This window comes from Mobula birostris, chromosome 25 (genome assembly GCF_030028105.1).
Source record: "Mobula birostris isolate sMobBir1 chromosome 25, sMobBir1.hap1, whole genome shotgun sequence".
Lineage (NCBI taxonomy): Eukaryota > Metazoa > Chordata > Chondrichthyes > Myliobatiformes > Myliobatidae > Mobula > Mobula birostris.
In genome coordinates this window covers 53,492,357-53,507,795 of record NC_092394.1, presented here as the reverse complement: position 1 = coordinate 53,507,795, position 15,439 = coordinate 53,492,357, and the positions used below count along the sequence as shown (strand labels likewise).

At 44.0% G+C, this 15,439-nt stretch overlaps 1 protein-coding gene across 1 annotated transcript in view; it reads right to left on the bottom strand.

Annotated features, from left to right (window-relative positions):
- Window positions 1–739: 739 nt before the first annotated feature.
- The window catches only part of LOC140187455 (aurora kinase C-like), a 32,305-nt gene continuing 17,605 nt past the window's right edge, over window positions 740–15,439 (bottom strand). The window contains exons 5-8 of the mRNA XM_072242769.1: window positions 8,110–8,248; window positions 5,658–5,806; window positions 4,203–4,377; window positions 740–1,292 (exon numbers count right to left, since the gene is read on the bottom strand). Coding sequence (XP_072098870.1) covers window positions 1,119–1,292; window positions 4,203–4,377; window positions 5,658–5,806; window positions 8,110–8,248 — 637 coding nt within the window. The 3' untranslated portion in view covers window positions 740–1,118. The remainder of the gene's footprint in view (window positions 1,293–4,202; window positions 4,378–5,657; window positions 5,807–8,109; window positions 8,249–15,439) is intronic.

Here is a 15,439-nt window from a genome sequence, read left to right as displayed (position 1 = left end):
CAACTGAGGGGTAACGCAGAGGTGAAGAGCTCAATGACCAGACCTGCTGAGCTGTGCTGATCCCAGGAATGTAGTTTGTGCAGGAGTCAATTGTTTTAGGTAAGGAACAACTCATGACAGAATCAATCATTCTGGCAGCTGGGCTGGTGGTGGATTACTGTCAAAAAGTTGCTGGCAACAAACAATTTTTTAAATTTTGTGCTATTTAAGATTTTATTGAGTCTATGATCGAGGTGATTCTCTCCTCATGTTACTAGTTTACTAGTTAAATTCTGCTCCTTAAATGAAGATTTGCACAAATATGAGGAAGAAACCTCAACAATTTTAATCAATTTTTGAAAGAACGTTTTTGAAATGCTTAAATGCATCGAGCTTCAGCTGAGGCTACCATGCACAGTAATTGAAGATTTAAATTGATAAGTTAGCTACAAACAAAACAAGATTAATGGACAGTTATACTCTGATGCATGGAACACCAATATCAATATAACCCAAACTGAGTGAAAATGGATGTCATGGGAGATGTGATTAAATGCTGTTAAATGCTATTTTATTAAACCATACAAGGAGCTGCAGGTTAATGTGTAGAAATCCAACCACGAATGGGGGACCTCGGGGGAGAATGAGACGACAGATGGAACCAAATCCATTTTTCTAAACCATTACAGAAAATGTAGACAGCCATGTTCGGTTCTGTAAACAAGTTTTCAAAAACAGAAAGTTTAAGGATTCATCTGGTTTATTTGCAAATGAACAAAGTGAAACTTTAAAAAAAAAATAGGATCTGCTTTTACATGACAGTAACAATTGCTTTGACTAGTTGTGAATTACTATGAAACAAGAGGCATATACAACTTTGTGGCTATAAACACTGCTTCTAATTTACACTGGTGTAATTGTTAGAACAAGCAGAAAACATGATTTACTAACACATGCCCAGATATTTGCTGACAAATGTGAACAGACCAGAGGACAAAATTTAACAATGACAGAAGCATACAGAAAGACAGGTGCAGGAAGAGCTACTGAACAACTGAGTATATACTTTATATATTATACACTACAAATTCCACGTCTTAAGTACAAGTCAGCAATCCTCAGGACCCACGAAGTAGTCATTAATTCTCACTGGTTGCACACTTGGGTGGAAGGAGCCTTCGGGCATTAGATTTCACCCATGAATGTTCTATCACTTCCTTGAGGGGAAGTCTCAGTACTGGATTGTGGCGAAGTAATTGACTGATTAGACTTTTTGCACCTTCTGACATGCTGGAGGGAAACTGGACATCAACCTGTAAATGTAAGCATTAGACATCTTCAGTTGTTGTGCATAGGTAATTAAAAACTGAAACGTCAGAAACACTCAGCAAACAGGCAGCATCTGAGAAGAAAAGCTTAACTTTTCAGGTCAATGACCCTTCATCAGAATAATTAACAGATGCTGCCTGATCTACAGAGCACCTATACATGTTGCAATAAGCAAACTGAAATACCAGCCTTGTCTAATTAATAACAAACTTAAGTGTTAGCTACAATCTCGATACTAATGGGTCAACAGGTTAGTTTGTCACTGCTCCAAATGTATTTCGAACTCTTGGAATGGTGGATCTATGCAATTCACTGCCATGGAGGGCTGTGGAGTCCAAGTCATAGGGTGCATTAAAGTAGAGATTGACAGGGGTCGATAACACTCGACTGGGTGTTTTTTTATAGACATCGAGGAGCAGACAGCGAGAGAGATATTCTGGAAAGGAGTAATGATAACAAGGTTGTTGTGGTGGGAGATTTTAATTTCCCGAATATCGATTGGCATCTCCCTGGAGTGAGGGGTTTAGATGGGGTAGAGTTTGTTAGATGTGTTCAGGAAGGTTTCTTGATACAATATGTAGATAAGCCTACAAGAGGAGAGGCTGTACTTGATCTGGTATTGGGAAATGAACCTGGTCAGGTGTCAGGTCTCTCAGTGGGACAGCATTTTGGAGATCACAATTCTATCTCCTTTACCATAGCATTGGCGAGGGATAGGAACAGACAAGTTAGGTAAATGTTTAATTGGGGTAAGGGGAAATATGAAGCTATCAGGGAGGAACTTGGAAGCATAAATTGGAAATAGATGTTCTTAGGGAAATGTACGGAAGAAATGTGGTAAATGTTCAGAGGATATTTGCGTGGGGTTCTAAGTAGGTACATGCCAATGAGACAGGGAAAGGATGGTAGGATACAAGATCTGAGGTGTACAAAGGCTGCTGTAAATCTAGTCAAGAAGAAAAGAAGAGGTTATAAAAGGTTCAAAAAAAAAACAACTAGCTATGATAAGAATCTAGAAGATTATAAGGCTAGCAGGAAGGAGCTTATGAATGAAATTAGGAGAGCCAGAAGGGGCCATGAGAAGGATTAAGAAAAACCCCAAGGCATTCTACAAGTATGTGAAGAGCAAGGGGATAAGACATAAGAAAATAGAACCATCAAGTGTGACAGTGGAAAAGTGTGCATGGAACCGGAGGAGATAGCAGAGGTACTTAATGAATACTTTGCTTCAGTTTTCACTGCAGAAAAGAATCTTGGTGATTGTAGGGATGACTTGCAGCAGACTGAAAAGCTTGAGCATGTAGATATTAAGAAAGAGGATGTGCTGGAGCTTTTGGAAAGCATCAAGTTGGATAAGTCACCGGGACCAGACGAGATGTACCCCAGGCTACTGTGGGAGGCGAGGGAGGAGATTGCTGAGCCTCTGGCAATGATCTTTGCATCATCAATGAGGACAGGAGAGGTTCTGGAGGATTGGAGGGTTGTGGATGTTGTTCCCTTATTCAAGAAAAGGAGTAGGGATAGCCCAGAAAATACAGGCCAGTGAGTGGTTGGTAAGTTGATGGAAAAGGTCCTGAGAGGCAGGATTTATGAACATTTGGAGAGGCATAATATGACTTGGAATAGTCAGCATAGCTTTGTCAAAGGCAGGTCGTGCCTTACGAGCCTGATTGAATTTTTTGAGGATGTGACTAAACACATTAATAAAGGTTGAGCCGTAGATGTAGTGTATATGGATTTTAGCAAGGCATTTGATAAGGTACCCCATGCAAGGCTTATTGAGAAAGTAAGGAGGCATGGGATCCAAGGGGACATTGCTTTGTGGATCCAGAACTGGCTTGCCCACAGAAGGCAAAGAGTGGTTGTAGACGGGTCATATTCTGCATGGAGGCCAGTGACCAGTGGTGTGACTCAGTGATCTGTTCTGGGACCCCTTCTCTACGTAATCTTTATAAATGACCTGGATGAAGAAGTGGAGGGATGGGTTAGTAAGTTTGCTGATGACACAAAGGTTGGGGGTGTTGTGGATAGTGTGGAGGGCTGTCAGAGGTTACAACGGGACATTGATAGGATGCAAAACTGGGCTGAGAAGTGGCAGATGGAGTTCAACTCAGATAAACGCGAGATGGTTCATTTTGTTCGGTCAAATATGATGGCAGAATATAGTATTAATGGTAAGACTCTTGGCTGGGTGGAGGATCAGAGGGATCTTGGGGTTCGAGTCCATAGGACACTCAAAGCTGCTGCGCAGGGTGACTGTGTGGTTAAGAGAGCATACAGTGTATTGGCCTTCATCAACCGTGGGATTGAGTTTAAGAGCTGAGAGGTAATGTTGCAGCTATATAGGACCCTGGTCAGACCCCACTTGGAGTACTGTGCTCAGTTCTAGTTGCCTCACTACAGGAAGGATGTGGAAACCATAGAAAGGATGCAGAGGAGATTTACAAGGATGTTACCTGGATTGGGGAGCATGCCTTATGAGAATAGGTTGAGTGAACTCGGCCTTTTCTCCTTGGAGCGATGGAGGACAAGACCTGATAGAGGTGTATAAGATAGAAAAATAGAGGGCTATGGATAAAACCTAGGTAGTTCTAAGGCAGGGACATGTTCGGCACAGCTTTGTGGGCTGAAGGGCCTGTATTGTGCTGTAGGTTTTCTATGTTTCTTGACTGGTAAGGGGAATAAAGATTACAAGCAGAAGGCAGGAGAATGGGGTTTAAAAAAGGGAAAAAAAGTTCTCATGTTTGCAAATAAAAATCACCTTGATTGAATGGTGGAGGAGACTCGATGGGCCCAGTGCCCCACTTCTGCTTCTACGTTGTGTGTAATGGATGTGGAAGCAGCCTGCAAGGCAGAGGATCAACTTCACAACAATTGTACGTTTAACTGCTCACCTTACAAATTTTCCTGTATGTCTCCTGGTGAGATCCAGATTCAAATGGAGGGTGACCTACAAGGAACTCATAGCACAGAATGCCCAGGGACCACAAGTCCACTCTCTCATCGTGCATCCGTCCTTCAACCATCTCTGGAGGTAGGTAATCCAAAGTCCCACAAAACGTCTTTCTTCTGAAGGGATTTAAGTTTGCAGTATAATGTTACACCAAGCTAAAACCAAACCCAGCAGTTTAAATACATTAGTGCAATTGCTATATGGTGCCAGGTTGGGGTTTGATTCCCACAGCTGTCTATAAGGAATTTGTATGTTCTCTCTGTGACCGTGTGGGCTTCCTCCCACATTCCAAAGATGTACAGGTCGGATTAGGGTTAGTAAATTGTGGCATCCTAGGTTGGCCCCTGCACAATTCCCACTGATTTGACAAAAAAAAAAGACAATTCACTGCATGTACATCTGAAAAATAACGCTAATCTTTAAATCTTCTCTCTACAAAGCCAACGGCCAATGTGCCCACAGTCATTTCACACTCCAGGTTCAACCCTGTTAAGAAACCACCTCTCACTACAGGCTCAATAGCAGATCACAAAAGCATATTTAAAATTCCTGTCCACATGTCACTATTTACTTTTAATAGGTAGTGGGAGGAACAAGGTTTTAAAGCAAGCTAGTGAGGAGTTTGAGGGAAATTTGAGATGGGTACGGCATACTGAACAAAGTGTTAAGACATTTTGCAATGTAAGAGAGAACAGAGTGGGTAGGATAGATTCAGGAAGGAATTGATCAGGAGAACAACAGGTTAATCTTTGGGATAAAGGTTACTGAAGCTCAGAAAGCACCAGGCTAACAGAGATATGGGCTACTGCACAAGGGAACCCAATACTGGCAACGTTGTGGGCAAGTTATATTTTGCAGATAGGCCAGCCGTTAAATACTGGAAGCCAGTTTGGAGCACGTCAAGATAAAGTGAAGCTGCTAAGAATATTGTAGCTGACAATCAGTGAGGGCTTGTTAGGTTTACATCTTCTATGAAAAATAAACCATTTCTATCTCCATAGCATGAAGCTGATGGTAAAACTTACTTCTGTATACAGGACAGCTGAGCCAAGCAGAAATTGAGAGCTATTTAGCAACAATAGTAATTAGCATTTGGAAGCCTAGGTTTGCTCCAACAATGAAAAATTCCTCACCGATGTGTCCACCAGGAGAAGACAACCTCCTCAGACAAGGAGTGAGTGGTGCTGCCGCCAAACCTAGTGGAATTTCACTTCGCCAGAAACCATTTTAAAGGACTTAAACTTACTATGTTAACCCGACTGCAGAGTTACTGGTCCCACCAGCCTTATTAATGCGCTTATACAGTATCAATTCTGGAACTCAGCAAACCCACAAAAGGAAATAACTTTGGGTTTATCATACTTTACAAAAAACTTCAGCAAGACATGCCACAAACCTTGATGAAGGAGCATGCACAGACCAACCAAAATCGGCTATTTTCAGTTCCCCTCGAAGGCCTACGAGCAGATTCTCCGGTTTGATGTCTCTGTGAATGACCTTCTTTAAATGACAATATTGCAATGCATCTGCCAGCTCCAAAATGTACTGCAATATTAAAAAAAACATTGTCAGTATCACTCTACTCACTGCCCTCTGAAAGTGACAGAGTTAGGAACAACAGGAATTCTGCAGATGCTGGAAATTCAAGCAACACACATAAAAGTTGCTGGTGAACGCAGCAGGCCAGGCAGCATCTCTAGGAAGAGGTGCAGTCGACGTTTCAGGCCGAGACCCTTCGTCAGGACTGAAGGAAGAGTGAGTAAGGGATTTGAAAGTTGGAGGGGGAGGGGGAGATCCAAAATGATAGGAGAAGACAGGAGGGGGAGGGATAGAGCCAAGAGCTGGACAGGTGATAGGCAAAAGGGATATGAGAGGATCATGGGACAGGAGGTCTGGGAAGACGACGACGGGGGGGGGGGGGGGGGGGACCCAGAGGATGGTCAAGGGGTATAGTCAGAGGGACAGAGGGAGAAAAAGGAGAGTGAGAGAAAGAATGTGTGTATAAAAATAAGTAACAGATGGGGTACGAGGGGGAGGTGGGGCATTAGTGGAAGTTAGAGAAGTCGATATTCATGCCATCAGGTTGGAGGCTACCCAGACGGAATATAAGGTGTTGTTCCTCCAACCTGAGTGTGGCTTCATCTTTACAGTAGAGGAGGCCGTGGATAGACATGTCAGAATGGGATGTGGAATTAAAATGTGTGGCCACTGGGAGATCCTGCTTTCTCTGGCGGACAGAGCGTAGATGTTCAGCAAAGCGGTCTCCCAGTCTGCGTCGGGTCTCGCCAATATATAAAAGGCCACATCAGGAGCACCGGACGCAGTATATCACCCCAGTCGACTCACAGGTGAAGTGTCACCTCACCTGGAAGGACTGTCTGGGGCCCTGAATGGTGGTAAGGGAGGAAGTGTAAGGGCATATGTAGCACTTGTTCCGCTTACACGGATAAGTGCCAGGAGGGAGATCAGTGGGGAGGGATGGGGGGGGAACGAATGGACAAGGGACTTGCGTAGGGAGCGATCCCTGCAGAATGCAGGGGTGGGGGGGGGGGGGGAGGGAAAGATGTGCTTAGTGGTGGGATCCCGTTGGAGGTGGCAGAAGTTATGGAGAATAATATGTTGGACCCGGAGGCTGGTGGGGTGGTAGGTGAGGACCAGGGGAACCCTATTCCTAGTGGGGTGGCGGGAGGATGGAGTGAGAGCAGATGTACGTGAAATGGGGGAGATGCGTTTAAGAGCAGAGTTGATAGTGGAGGAAGGGAAGCCCCTTTCTTTAAAAAAGGAAGACATCTCCCTCGTCCTAGAATGAAAAGCCTCATCCTGAAAGCAGATGCGGCGGAGACGGAGGAATTGCGAGAAGGGGATGGCGTCTTTGCAAGAGATAGGGTGAGAAGAGGAATAGTCCAGATAGCTGTGAGAGTCAGTAGGCTTATAGTAGACGTCAGTGGATAAGCTGTCTCCAGAGACAGAGACAGAAAGATCTAGAAAGGGGAGGGAGGTGTCAGAAATGGACCAGGTAAACTTGAGGGCAGGGTGAAAGTTGGAAGCAAAGTTAATAAAGTCAACGAGTTCTGCATGCATGCAGGAAGCAGCGCCAATGCAGTTGTCGATGTAGCGAAGGAAAAGTGGGGAACAGATACCAGAATAGGCACGGAACATAGATTGTTCATAGAACATAGAGAGTTAGGAACAGGTCAGGTGACCATCATATAGGAAATAATCTTCGCAAGTTTATTGGTGATCAAAGGCAGTGTTCTGTACAAAGGAAGTATGAAGGTATAAGAGTATAAGAGCAGCGTTTGGAGAGTCTGAGGTATACATTGTGGACATGGAGGATGACAACGCAGACAGTTCCTCACTCTAAGCTTGTTCCACGTGGTCACAAGCTTTACTGATCCATCTGCCAGCTAGAATTTCCAAGTACAGGTCGACCCTCACTAATCCAGCACCGCTGGGACCTGAGGAGTGCCGGATTAATGAAAATGCCGAATTACAGAAGGATCACATTAAGCATAATCGGTGCCGGATTATCGATGGAACCGGATTACAGGTAGTCGGATTAGTGAAGGTCGACCTGTACTGCCTGGCACAATACACATTTAATTAACTTAATGTTAAAAGTCTTAAATTTCAACATTCCTATGTTATGTGAATTAATACTTCACCAAAAAATAAACAGCTTAAAGTTCATTGGAATGAAATCACTAACAAGGGATTTAAATTATATTTTAAAGGATAAATTTTAGCTATTTCAGCAGTTCAAACCAGTTTAGTTCCACTACTGTTGCTTAATTAGACCCCCAAAAAAGCCAAGTAGCGGTGAGCAGTCTTTCTGGATTCTCACTTACAGTGGCACTCCTCTCTTCAGTGAAACAGCCACACTTCTGCAGCTGCTTGTACAATTCTCCTCCAGGAGCATATTCTAACATGAGGTAAATTCTTGTACGGTCAAAGAAATAATTGTAGAGCCTCAAGATATTTGGATGCCTGAAATGAAAGAAAAGTGCATTACATTGGATAAAATGGAAATTTTAGATTGGGAACATTGGGAAAATCAAGCTGTTCTGGATTCCAAGATAAGGAATTTTAAAATGTCTATGAGATAGCTTTTCAGAACAGCTTGCAGTTGAACCCACTTGAGGAAAGGCAATTCTGGATTGCGTGTTGTATAATGAACCAGATTTGATTAGGGAGCTTAAGATAGAGAAACCCTTAGGAGACAGTGACTACAATATAGAAATCCCCTGCAATTTGAGATACAGAGTAGCTAAAATCAGTTATATCTTGGCAATTGTAGGGATGACTTGCAGCAGACTGAAAAGCTTGAGTATGTAGATATTAAGGAAGAAGATGCGCTGGAGCTTTTGGAAAGCATCAAGTTGGATAAGTCGCAAACACAAGGAAATCTACAGATGCTGGAATTTCAAGCAATACACATAAAAATTGCTGGTGAACGCAATAGGCCAGGCAGCATCTATAGGAAGAGGTACAGTTGATGTTTCGGCCTGAGACCCTTTGTCAGGACAGTCCTGACGAAGGGTCTTGGCCCAAAACGTCGACTGTACCTCTTCCTATAGATGCTGCCTGGCCTGCTGCATCCACCAGCAATTTTTATGTGTGAAGTTGGATAAAACACCAGGACCGGACGGGATATACCCCAGGCTACTGAGGGAGGTGAGGGATGAGATTGCTGAGCCTTTGCATCATCAATGAGGACGGAAGAGGCTCTGGAGAATTGGAGGGTTGCAGATGTTGTTCCCTTAGTCAAGAAAGGGAGTAGGGATAGCCCAGGAAATTATAGGCCAGTAAGTCTTACTTCAGTGGTTGGTAAGTTGATGGAGAAGATCCTGAGAGGCAGGGTTTATGAACATTTGGAGAGGCACAATACGACTTGGAATAGTTAGCGTGGCTTTGTCAAAGGCAGGTTGTGCCTTACGAGCCTGATTAAATTTTTATGAGGATGTGACTAAGCACATTGATGAAGGAAGAGCAGTAGATGTAGTTTATATGGATTTCAGCAAGGCATTTGATAAGCTACCCCATGCAAGGCTTATTGAGAAAGTAAGGAGGCATGGGATCCAAGGGGACATTGCTTTGTGGATCCAGAACTGGCTTGCCCACAGAAGGCACAGAGCGGTTGTAGGTGGGTCATATTCTGCATGAAGGTCAGTGACCAGTGGTGTGCCTCAGGCATCTGTTCTAGGACCCCTACTCTTTGTGATTTTTATAAATGACCTGGATGAAGTGGAGGGATGGGTTAGTGAATTTGCTGATGACACAAAGGTTGGGGGTGTTGTGGATCATGTGAAGGGTTGTCAGAGGTTACAACCGGACATTGATAGGATGCAAAACTGGGAAGTGGCAGATGGAGTTCAATCCAGATAAGAGTGAGGTGGTTCATTTTGGTAGGTCAAATAGGTTGGCAGAATATAGCATTAATGCAGTGGTCCCCAATCACTGGGCCGCAAAGCATGTGCTACAGGGCCGCGAGGAAATGATACGATTTGGCGATATGAAACGATACGAGTCAGCTGCATCTTGCCTCATTCCGTGTCACGCACTGTTGACCTTGAAATAACCTACCAAATAACATATAAAACCTAAAATAACACTAACATATAGTAAAGGAGGAATGATATGATAAATACACAGCCTATATAAAGTAGAAATAATGTATGTACAGTGTAGTTTCATTTCACAGAATTGGGAAGATTAAGCCAAAATCAATTTGCAGAAAAAGAAATATCAGCACGTACACACATGCGTACAGAGGTGCCCGCGCAAGGCTTCACAGTCATGGTTGTCTTTCTCGGGGTAAACACACGTGTCCCGTATTTGACTGCTACTTTTGTCCCTTATTTGGGAGTAAGAAAGTTGGCAACCCTACTCGAACCCCACCCCCGGTTGGCCGGTCTGCAAGAATATTGTCAATATTAAACCGGTCCGCGATGCAAAAAAGGTGGGGACCCTTGCATTAATGGTAAGACTCTTGGCAGTGTGGAGGATCAGAGGGATCTTGGGGTTCGAGTCCATATGGACACTCAAAGCTGCTACACAGATTGACTTTGGGGTTAAGGCATATGGTGCATTGACCTTTGTCAATCGTGGGATTGAATTTAGGAGCCGAGAGGTAATGTTGCAGCTATATAGGACCCTGGTCAGACCCCACTTGGAGCACTGTGCTCAGTTCTGGTTGCCTCTCTACAGGAAGGATGTGGAAACCACAGAAAGGGTGCAGAGGAGATTTACAAGGATGTTGCCTGGATTGGGGAGCATTCCTTATGAGAATAGGTTGAGTGAACTTGGCCTTTTCTCCTTGGAGCGACGGAGGATGAGAGGTGACCTGATAGAGGTGTATAAGATATTGAGAGGCATTGATTGTGTGGATAGTCAGAGGCTTTTCCCCAGGACTGAAATGGCTAACACGAGAGGGAATAGTTTTAAGGTTCCTGGAAGCAGGTACAGAGGAGATGTCAGGGGTAAGTTTTAAAAAAAAAACACAGAGAGTGGCGAGTACGTGGAATGGGCTGCCGGTGGCGACGGTGGAGGCAGAAACGATAGGGTCTTAAGAGACTTCTGGATGGCTACATGGAGCTTAGAAAAATAGAGGGCCATGGGTAAAGCCTATGTAGTTCTAAGGTAGGGACATGGGCCGAAGGGCCTGTATTGTGCCATAGGTTTTCTACGTTTCTATATTATCACAGTTGAGTAAAGGTAACTACAGAGGCACGGGAGAAAAGGTGGCCAAGATTGATGGGAAGGAGACCCTAGCAGGGATGACAGTAGAACAGCAAAGGCTGGAGTTTCTGGGAGTAATTTGGAAGATTAGGGACCAGTTCATCCCAAAGAAACAGCCTTCTAAAGGGAGGGTGAGGCAACCATGGCTGACAAGTATAGTCAAAGACAGCATTAAAAACAGGAGAGGGGATACAACATCGCAACAATTAGTGGAATGCTTTATAAAAAAAAAAAACAACAGAAAGCAAGACCATAAGATACAGGAGCAGAATTAGGCCATTTGGCCCATCGAGAAAGCTTCACTATTCCATCATGGCTGATCCAATTTTCTGCACAGTCCCAATCTCCTGCCTTATCCCCGCATCCCTTCAAAACCTGACCAATTAAGAATCAATCAACCTCTCCCTTAAATACACATAAAGACTTGGCCTCTACAGTTGCTGTGGGAAAGAATTCCACAAATTCACCACTCTCTGGTTAAAGAAATTATTGCTCACCTCTGTTCTAAAAGGATACCCCTCTATGTCCTCTGGTCTTAGACTGTCCCACCATAGGAAATATCCTGCCCACATCCACTCTTATCAAGGACTTTCCCCAATTGATAGGTTTCAATAAGGTCAACCCTCATTCTTCTGAATTCTAGTGAATACAGGTCCAGAGCCTTCAAACGCTCTTCACATGACGAACCATTCAATCCTGGAATCATTTTTGTGAACCTCCTTTGGACCCTCTCCAGTTTCAGCACATCCTTTCTAAGACAATAGGGGCCCAGAACTGCTCACAATACTCCAAGTGAGGCCTCACCAGTGTTTTAGAAAGTCTCCACATTAAATCCTTGCTTTTATATTCTGGTCGCAAACACAAGGAAATCTGTAGATAACAGGAATTCTGCAGATGCTGGAAATTCAAGCAACACACATAAAAGTTGCTGGTGAACGCAGCAGGCCAGGCAGCATCTGTAGGAAGAGGTGCAGTCGACGTTTCGGGCCGAGACCCTTCGTCAGGACTGCAGATTTCCTTGTGCTGCCTGGCCTGCTGTGTTCACCAGCAATTTTTTCTGTGTGTTGTTTTATATTCTGGTCCTCTTGAAATGAATGATAACATTGAATTTGCCTTCCTCACCAGACTCAACCAGCAAATTAACCTGTAGAGAATCCTGCACGAGGACACCCAAGTCCCTTTGCACCCCAGCTCTTTGTATTTCTCTCCATTTAGAAAAGTCAACCCTTTCATTTCTACCATACACCTCCTGACACTGTATTCCATCTACCACTTCTTTGCCCTTTCTCCTAATCTGTCCAAGTCATTCTGTAGCCTCTCTACTTCCTCAGAAATATTTGTCTCTCCACCCACCTTCATATTGTCTGCAAACTTTGCAACAAAGCCATCAATTGCATCATCCAAATCACTGACATACAATGTAAAAAGAACCTGTCCCAACACCCCCCCCCCCAGAACACCATTAGTCACCGGCAGCCAACCAGAAAAGGCTCCCTTTATTCCCACTTTGCCTCCTGCCAAGCTGGAATCTTTCCTGTAACACTATAAGCTTGTCGCTTGTTAAACAAGCCTCAAGTGAGGCACCTTGTCGAAGGCCTTCTGAACATTCAAGTACACAACATCAACTGATTCTCCTTTGTCTATTCTGCTTGTTATTTCTTAAAAGAATTCCAACAGATTTGTCAGGCAAGACTTCCCCTTGAGGAAATTATTTTATCATGTGTCTCCAAGTACCCTGAGACCTGATCGTTAAAAATTGACTCCAACATCTTCCCAACCAATGAGGTCAGACTAATTGGCCTATTGTTTCCTTTATTCTGTCTCTCTCCCTTCTTGAAGAGTAGAGTAACATTTACAATTTTCCAGTCTTCTGGAACCATTCCAAAATCTAGTGATTCTTTAAAGATCGTTACTAATGTCTCCACAATCTTCTCAGCCACCTCTTTCAGAACCACGAGTTGTAGGCCATCTGGTCCAGGTGACTTTTCTACCTTCAGACCTTCCAGTGTCCCAAGTACCTTTTCTCTAGATATGGTAACTTCATACACTTCATGACCCCCGACACCTGGAACTTCCACTATATTGCTTGTGTCTTCCACAGTGAAGACTGACACTAAATACTTAATCAAAACCTTCTACAGTTGTACCGTGGAGAGCATTCTGACAGGCTGCATCACTGTCTGGTATGAAGGGGCTACTGCACAAGACTAAAAGAAGCTGCAGAAGGTTGTAAATCTAGTCAGCTCCATCTTGGGTACTAGCCTACAAAGTACCCAGGACATCTTCAAGGAGCGGTGTCTCAGAAAGGCAGCGTCCATTATTGACTTCCAGCACTAAGGCGTGCTCTTTTCTGACTGTTACCATCAGGTAGGAGGTACAGAAGCCTGAAGGCACACACTCAGTAATTCAGGAACAGCTTCTTCCCCTTTGCCATCCAGTTCCTAACTGGACATTGAACCTGTGAACACTACCTCATTTTTAAAATATATTTCTGTTTTTTGCACAATTTAATCTATTCGATATACATATACTGTAATTGATTTATTATTTTTTTCCTACTTATATATTATGAATTTCATTGAACTGCTGCTGTTATGTTAAACTTCACGACACATGCCGGTGATCATAAACCCCATTCTGATTCAGCTCACCCCCCATTACTACCTCTCCAGCATAGTTTTCTAGTGATCTGATATTCACTCTCATCTCTTTTACACTTCATGTATCTGAAGAAACTTCGGGTATCCTTTAATATTATTGGCTAGCTTACTTTCATATTCCCTCTTTACCTTCTTAATGACTTCCAGGGCACCTAGGGGCGACTCGAGTAGCAGCAGTACTCTCAGAATCAGAATTGGGTTTGTGATTACCGGCGTGTGATGTGAAATTTGTTAACTTAGCAGCAGCAGTTCAATGCAATACATAATATAGAAGTAGAAAAATTAAAAAAAAAACAAATTATGTATATTGAATAGATTAAAAAAAAACATGCAAGTATATTAAATAAAAAGTGAGGTAGCATCCAAAGATTCAATGTCCATTCAGGAATCCGATGGCAGACAGGAAGAAGCTGTTCCTGAATCACTGAGTGTGTGCCTTCAGGCTTCTGTACCTCCTACCTGATGGTAACAGTGAGAAAAGGGCATGCCCTGGGTGTTGGAGGTCTTTAATAATGGACACTGCCTTTCTGAGACAACGCTCCCTAAAGATGTAAACAACAGGAATTCTGCAGATGCTGGAAATTCAAGCAACACGCATAAAAGTTGCTGGTGAATGCAGCAGGCCAGGCAGCATCTCTAGGAAGAGGTGCAGTCGACGTTTCAGGCTGAGACCCTTCGTCAGGACTAACTGAAGGAAGAGTGAGTAAGGGATTTGAAAGTTGGAGGGGGAGGGGGAGATCCAAAATGATATGTAACGTTCCGTTATTTTGGCTCGTGTATGTCTAGGGGAAATCCCGCCCAGCACCTGCTTCAGCAGTCCCCTCAGGGTCAATCGTCGCCCGAATCAATCACAAACATCAATCATCAGCCAGCACACCCAGTAAATTTTAACACATACACTTTATAGATATTACTAATTCTAGGGCATTAATATACATGTGATACAGAGAGGAAAGTAATGAAAAAAAAAGGCGCCAACACTTATTCAAAGTCCAAGTTCTTCGCGCGCTACCGTTGGAGCTCAAGTTCGACGTCAGACGACCACCCGAATTCCGTCGACCCACGGCTCGGGACCACCCGAAGTGATCGACCGGAGCCTCTCCGCACGTCCGCCGTCCTCCTCGTCTCTCCTCCCGACTCCCCCCCAAAACTCAGTCCACAGTCATATCATACAGCATGGCATCCGAAAACAAAACGATACATAACCACCCATTGGCTAATAGCACCCTCTTATCACCCTCTAAACCACAATAAACTGCTAGCGCAAACTCTCTGCAGCGTTAAAACACAACAAAGCCGCATTCCACAGATTAACATAACAAAAATCGCCATTTTAAATGTAACAAAAGAAAGACCCCGTACAGATAGGAGAAGACAGGAGGGGGAGGGATGGAGCCAAGAGCTGGACAGGTGATAGGCAAAAGGGATATGAGAGGATCATGGGACAGGAGGTCCGGGAAGACAGACAAGGGGGAGGGGGGGGACCCAGAGGATGGGCAAGGGGTATATTCAGAGGGACAGAGGGAGAAAAAGGAGAGTGAGAGAAAGAATGTGTGTATAAAAATAAGTAACAGATGGGGTACGAGGGGGAGGTGGGGCATTGAACATCATGGCATGAACATCGACTTCTCTAACTTCCGCTAATGTCCCACCTCCCCCCTCGTACCCCATCTGTTACTTATTTTTATACACACATTCTTTCTCTCACTCTCCTTTTTTTCCGTCTCTCCCTCTGACTATACCCCTTGCCCATCCTCTGGGTTTTTCCCCCCCTCCTCCT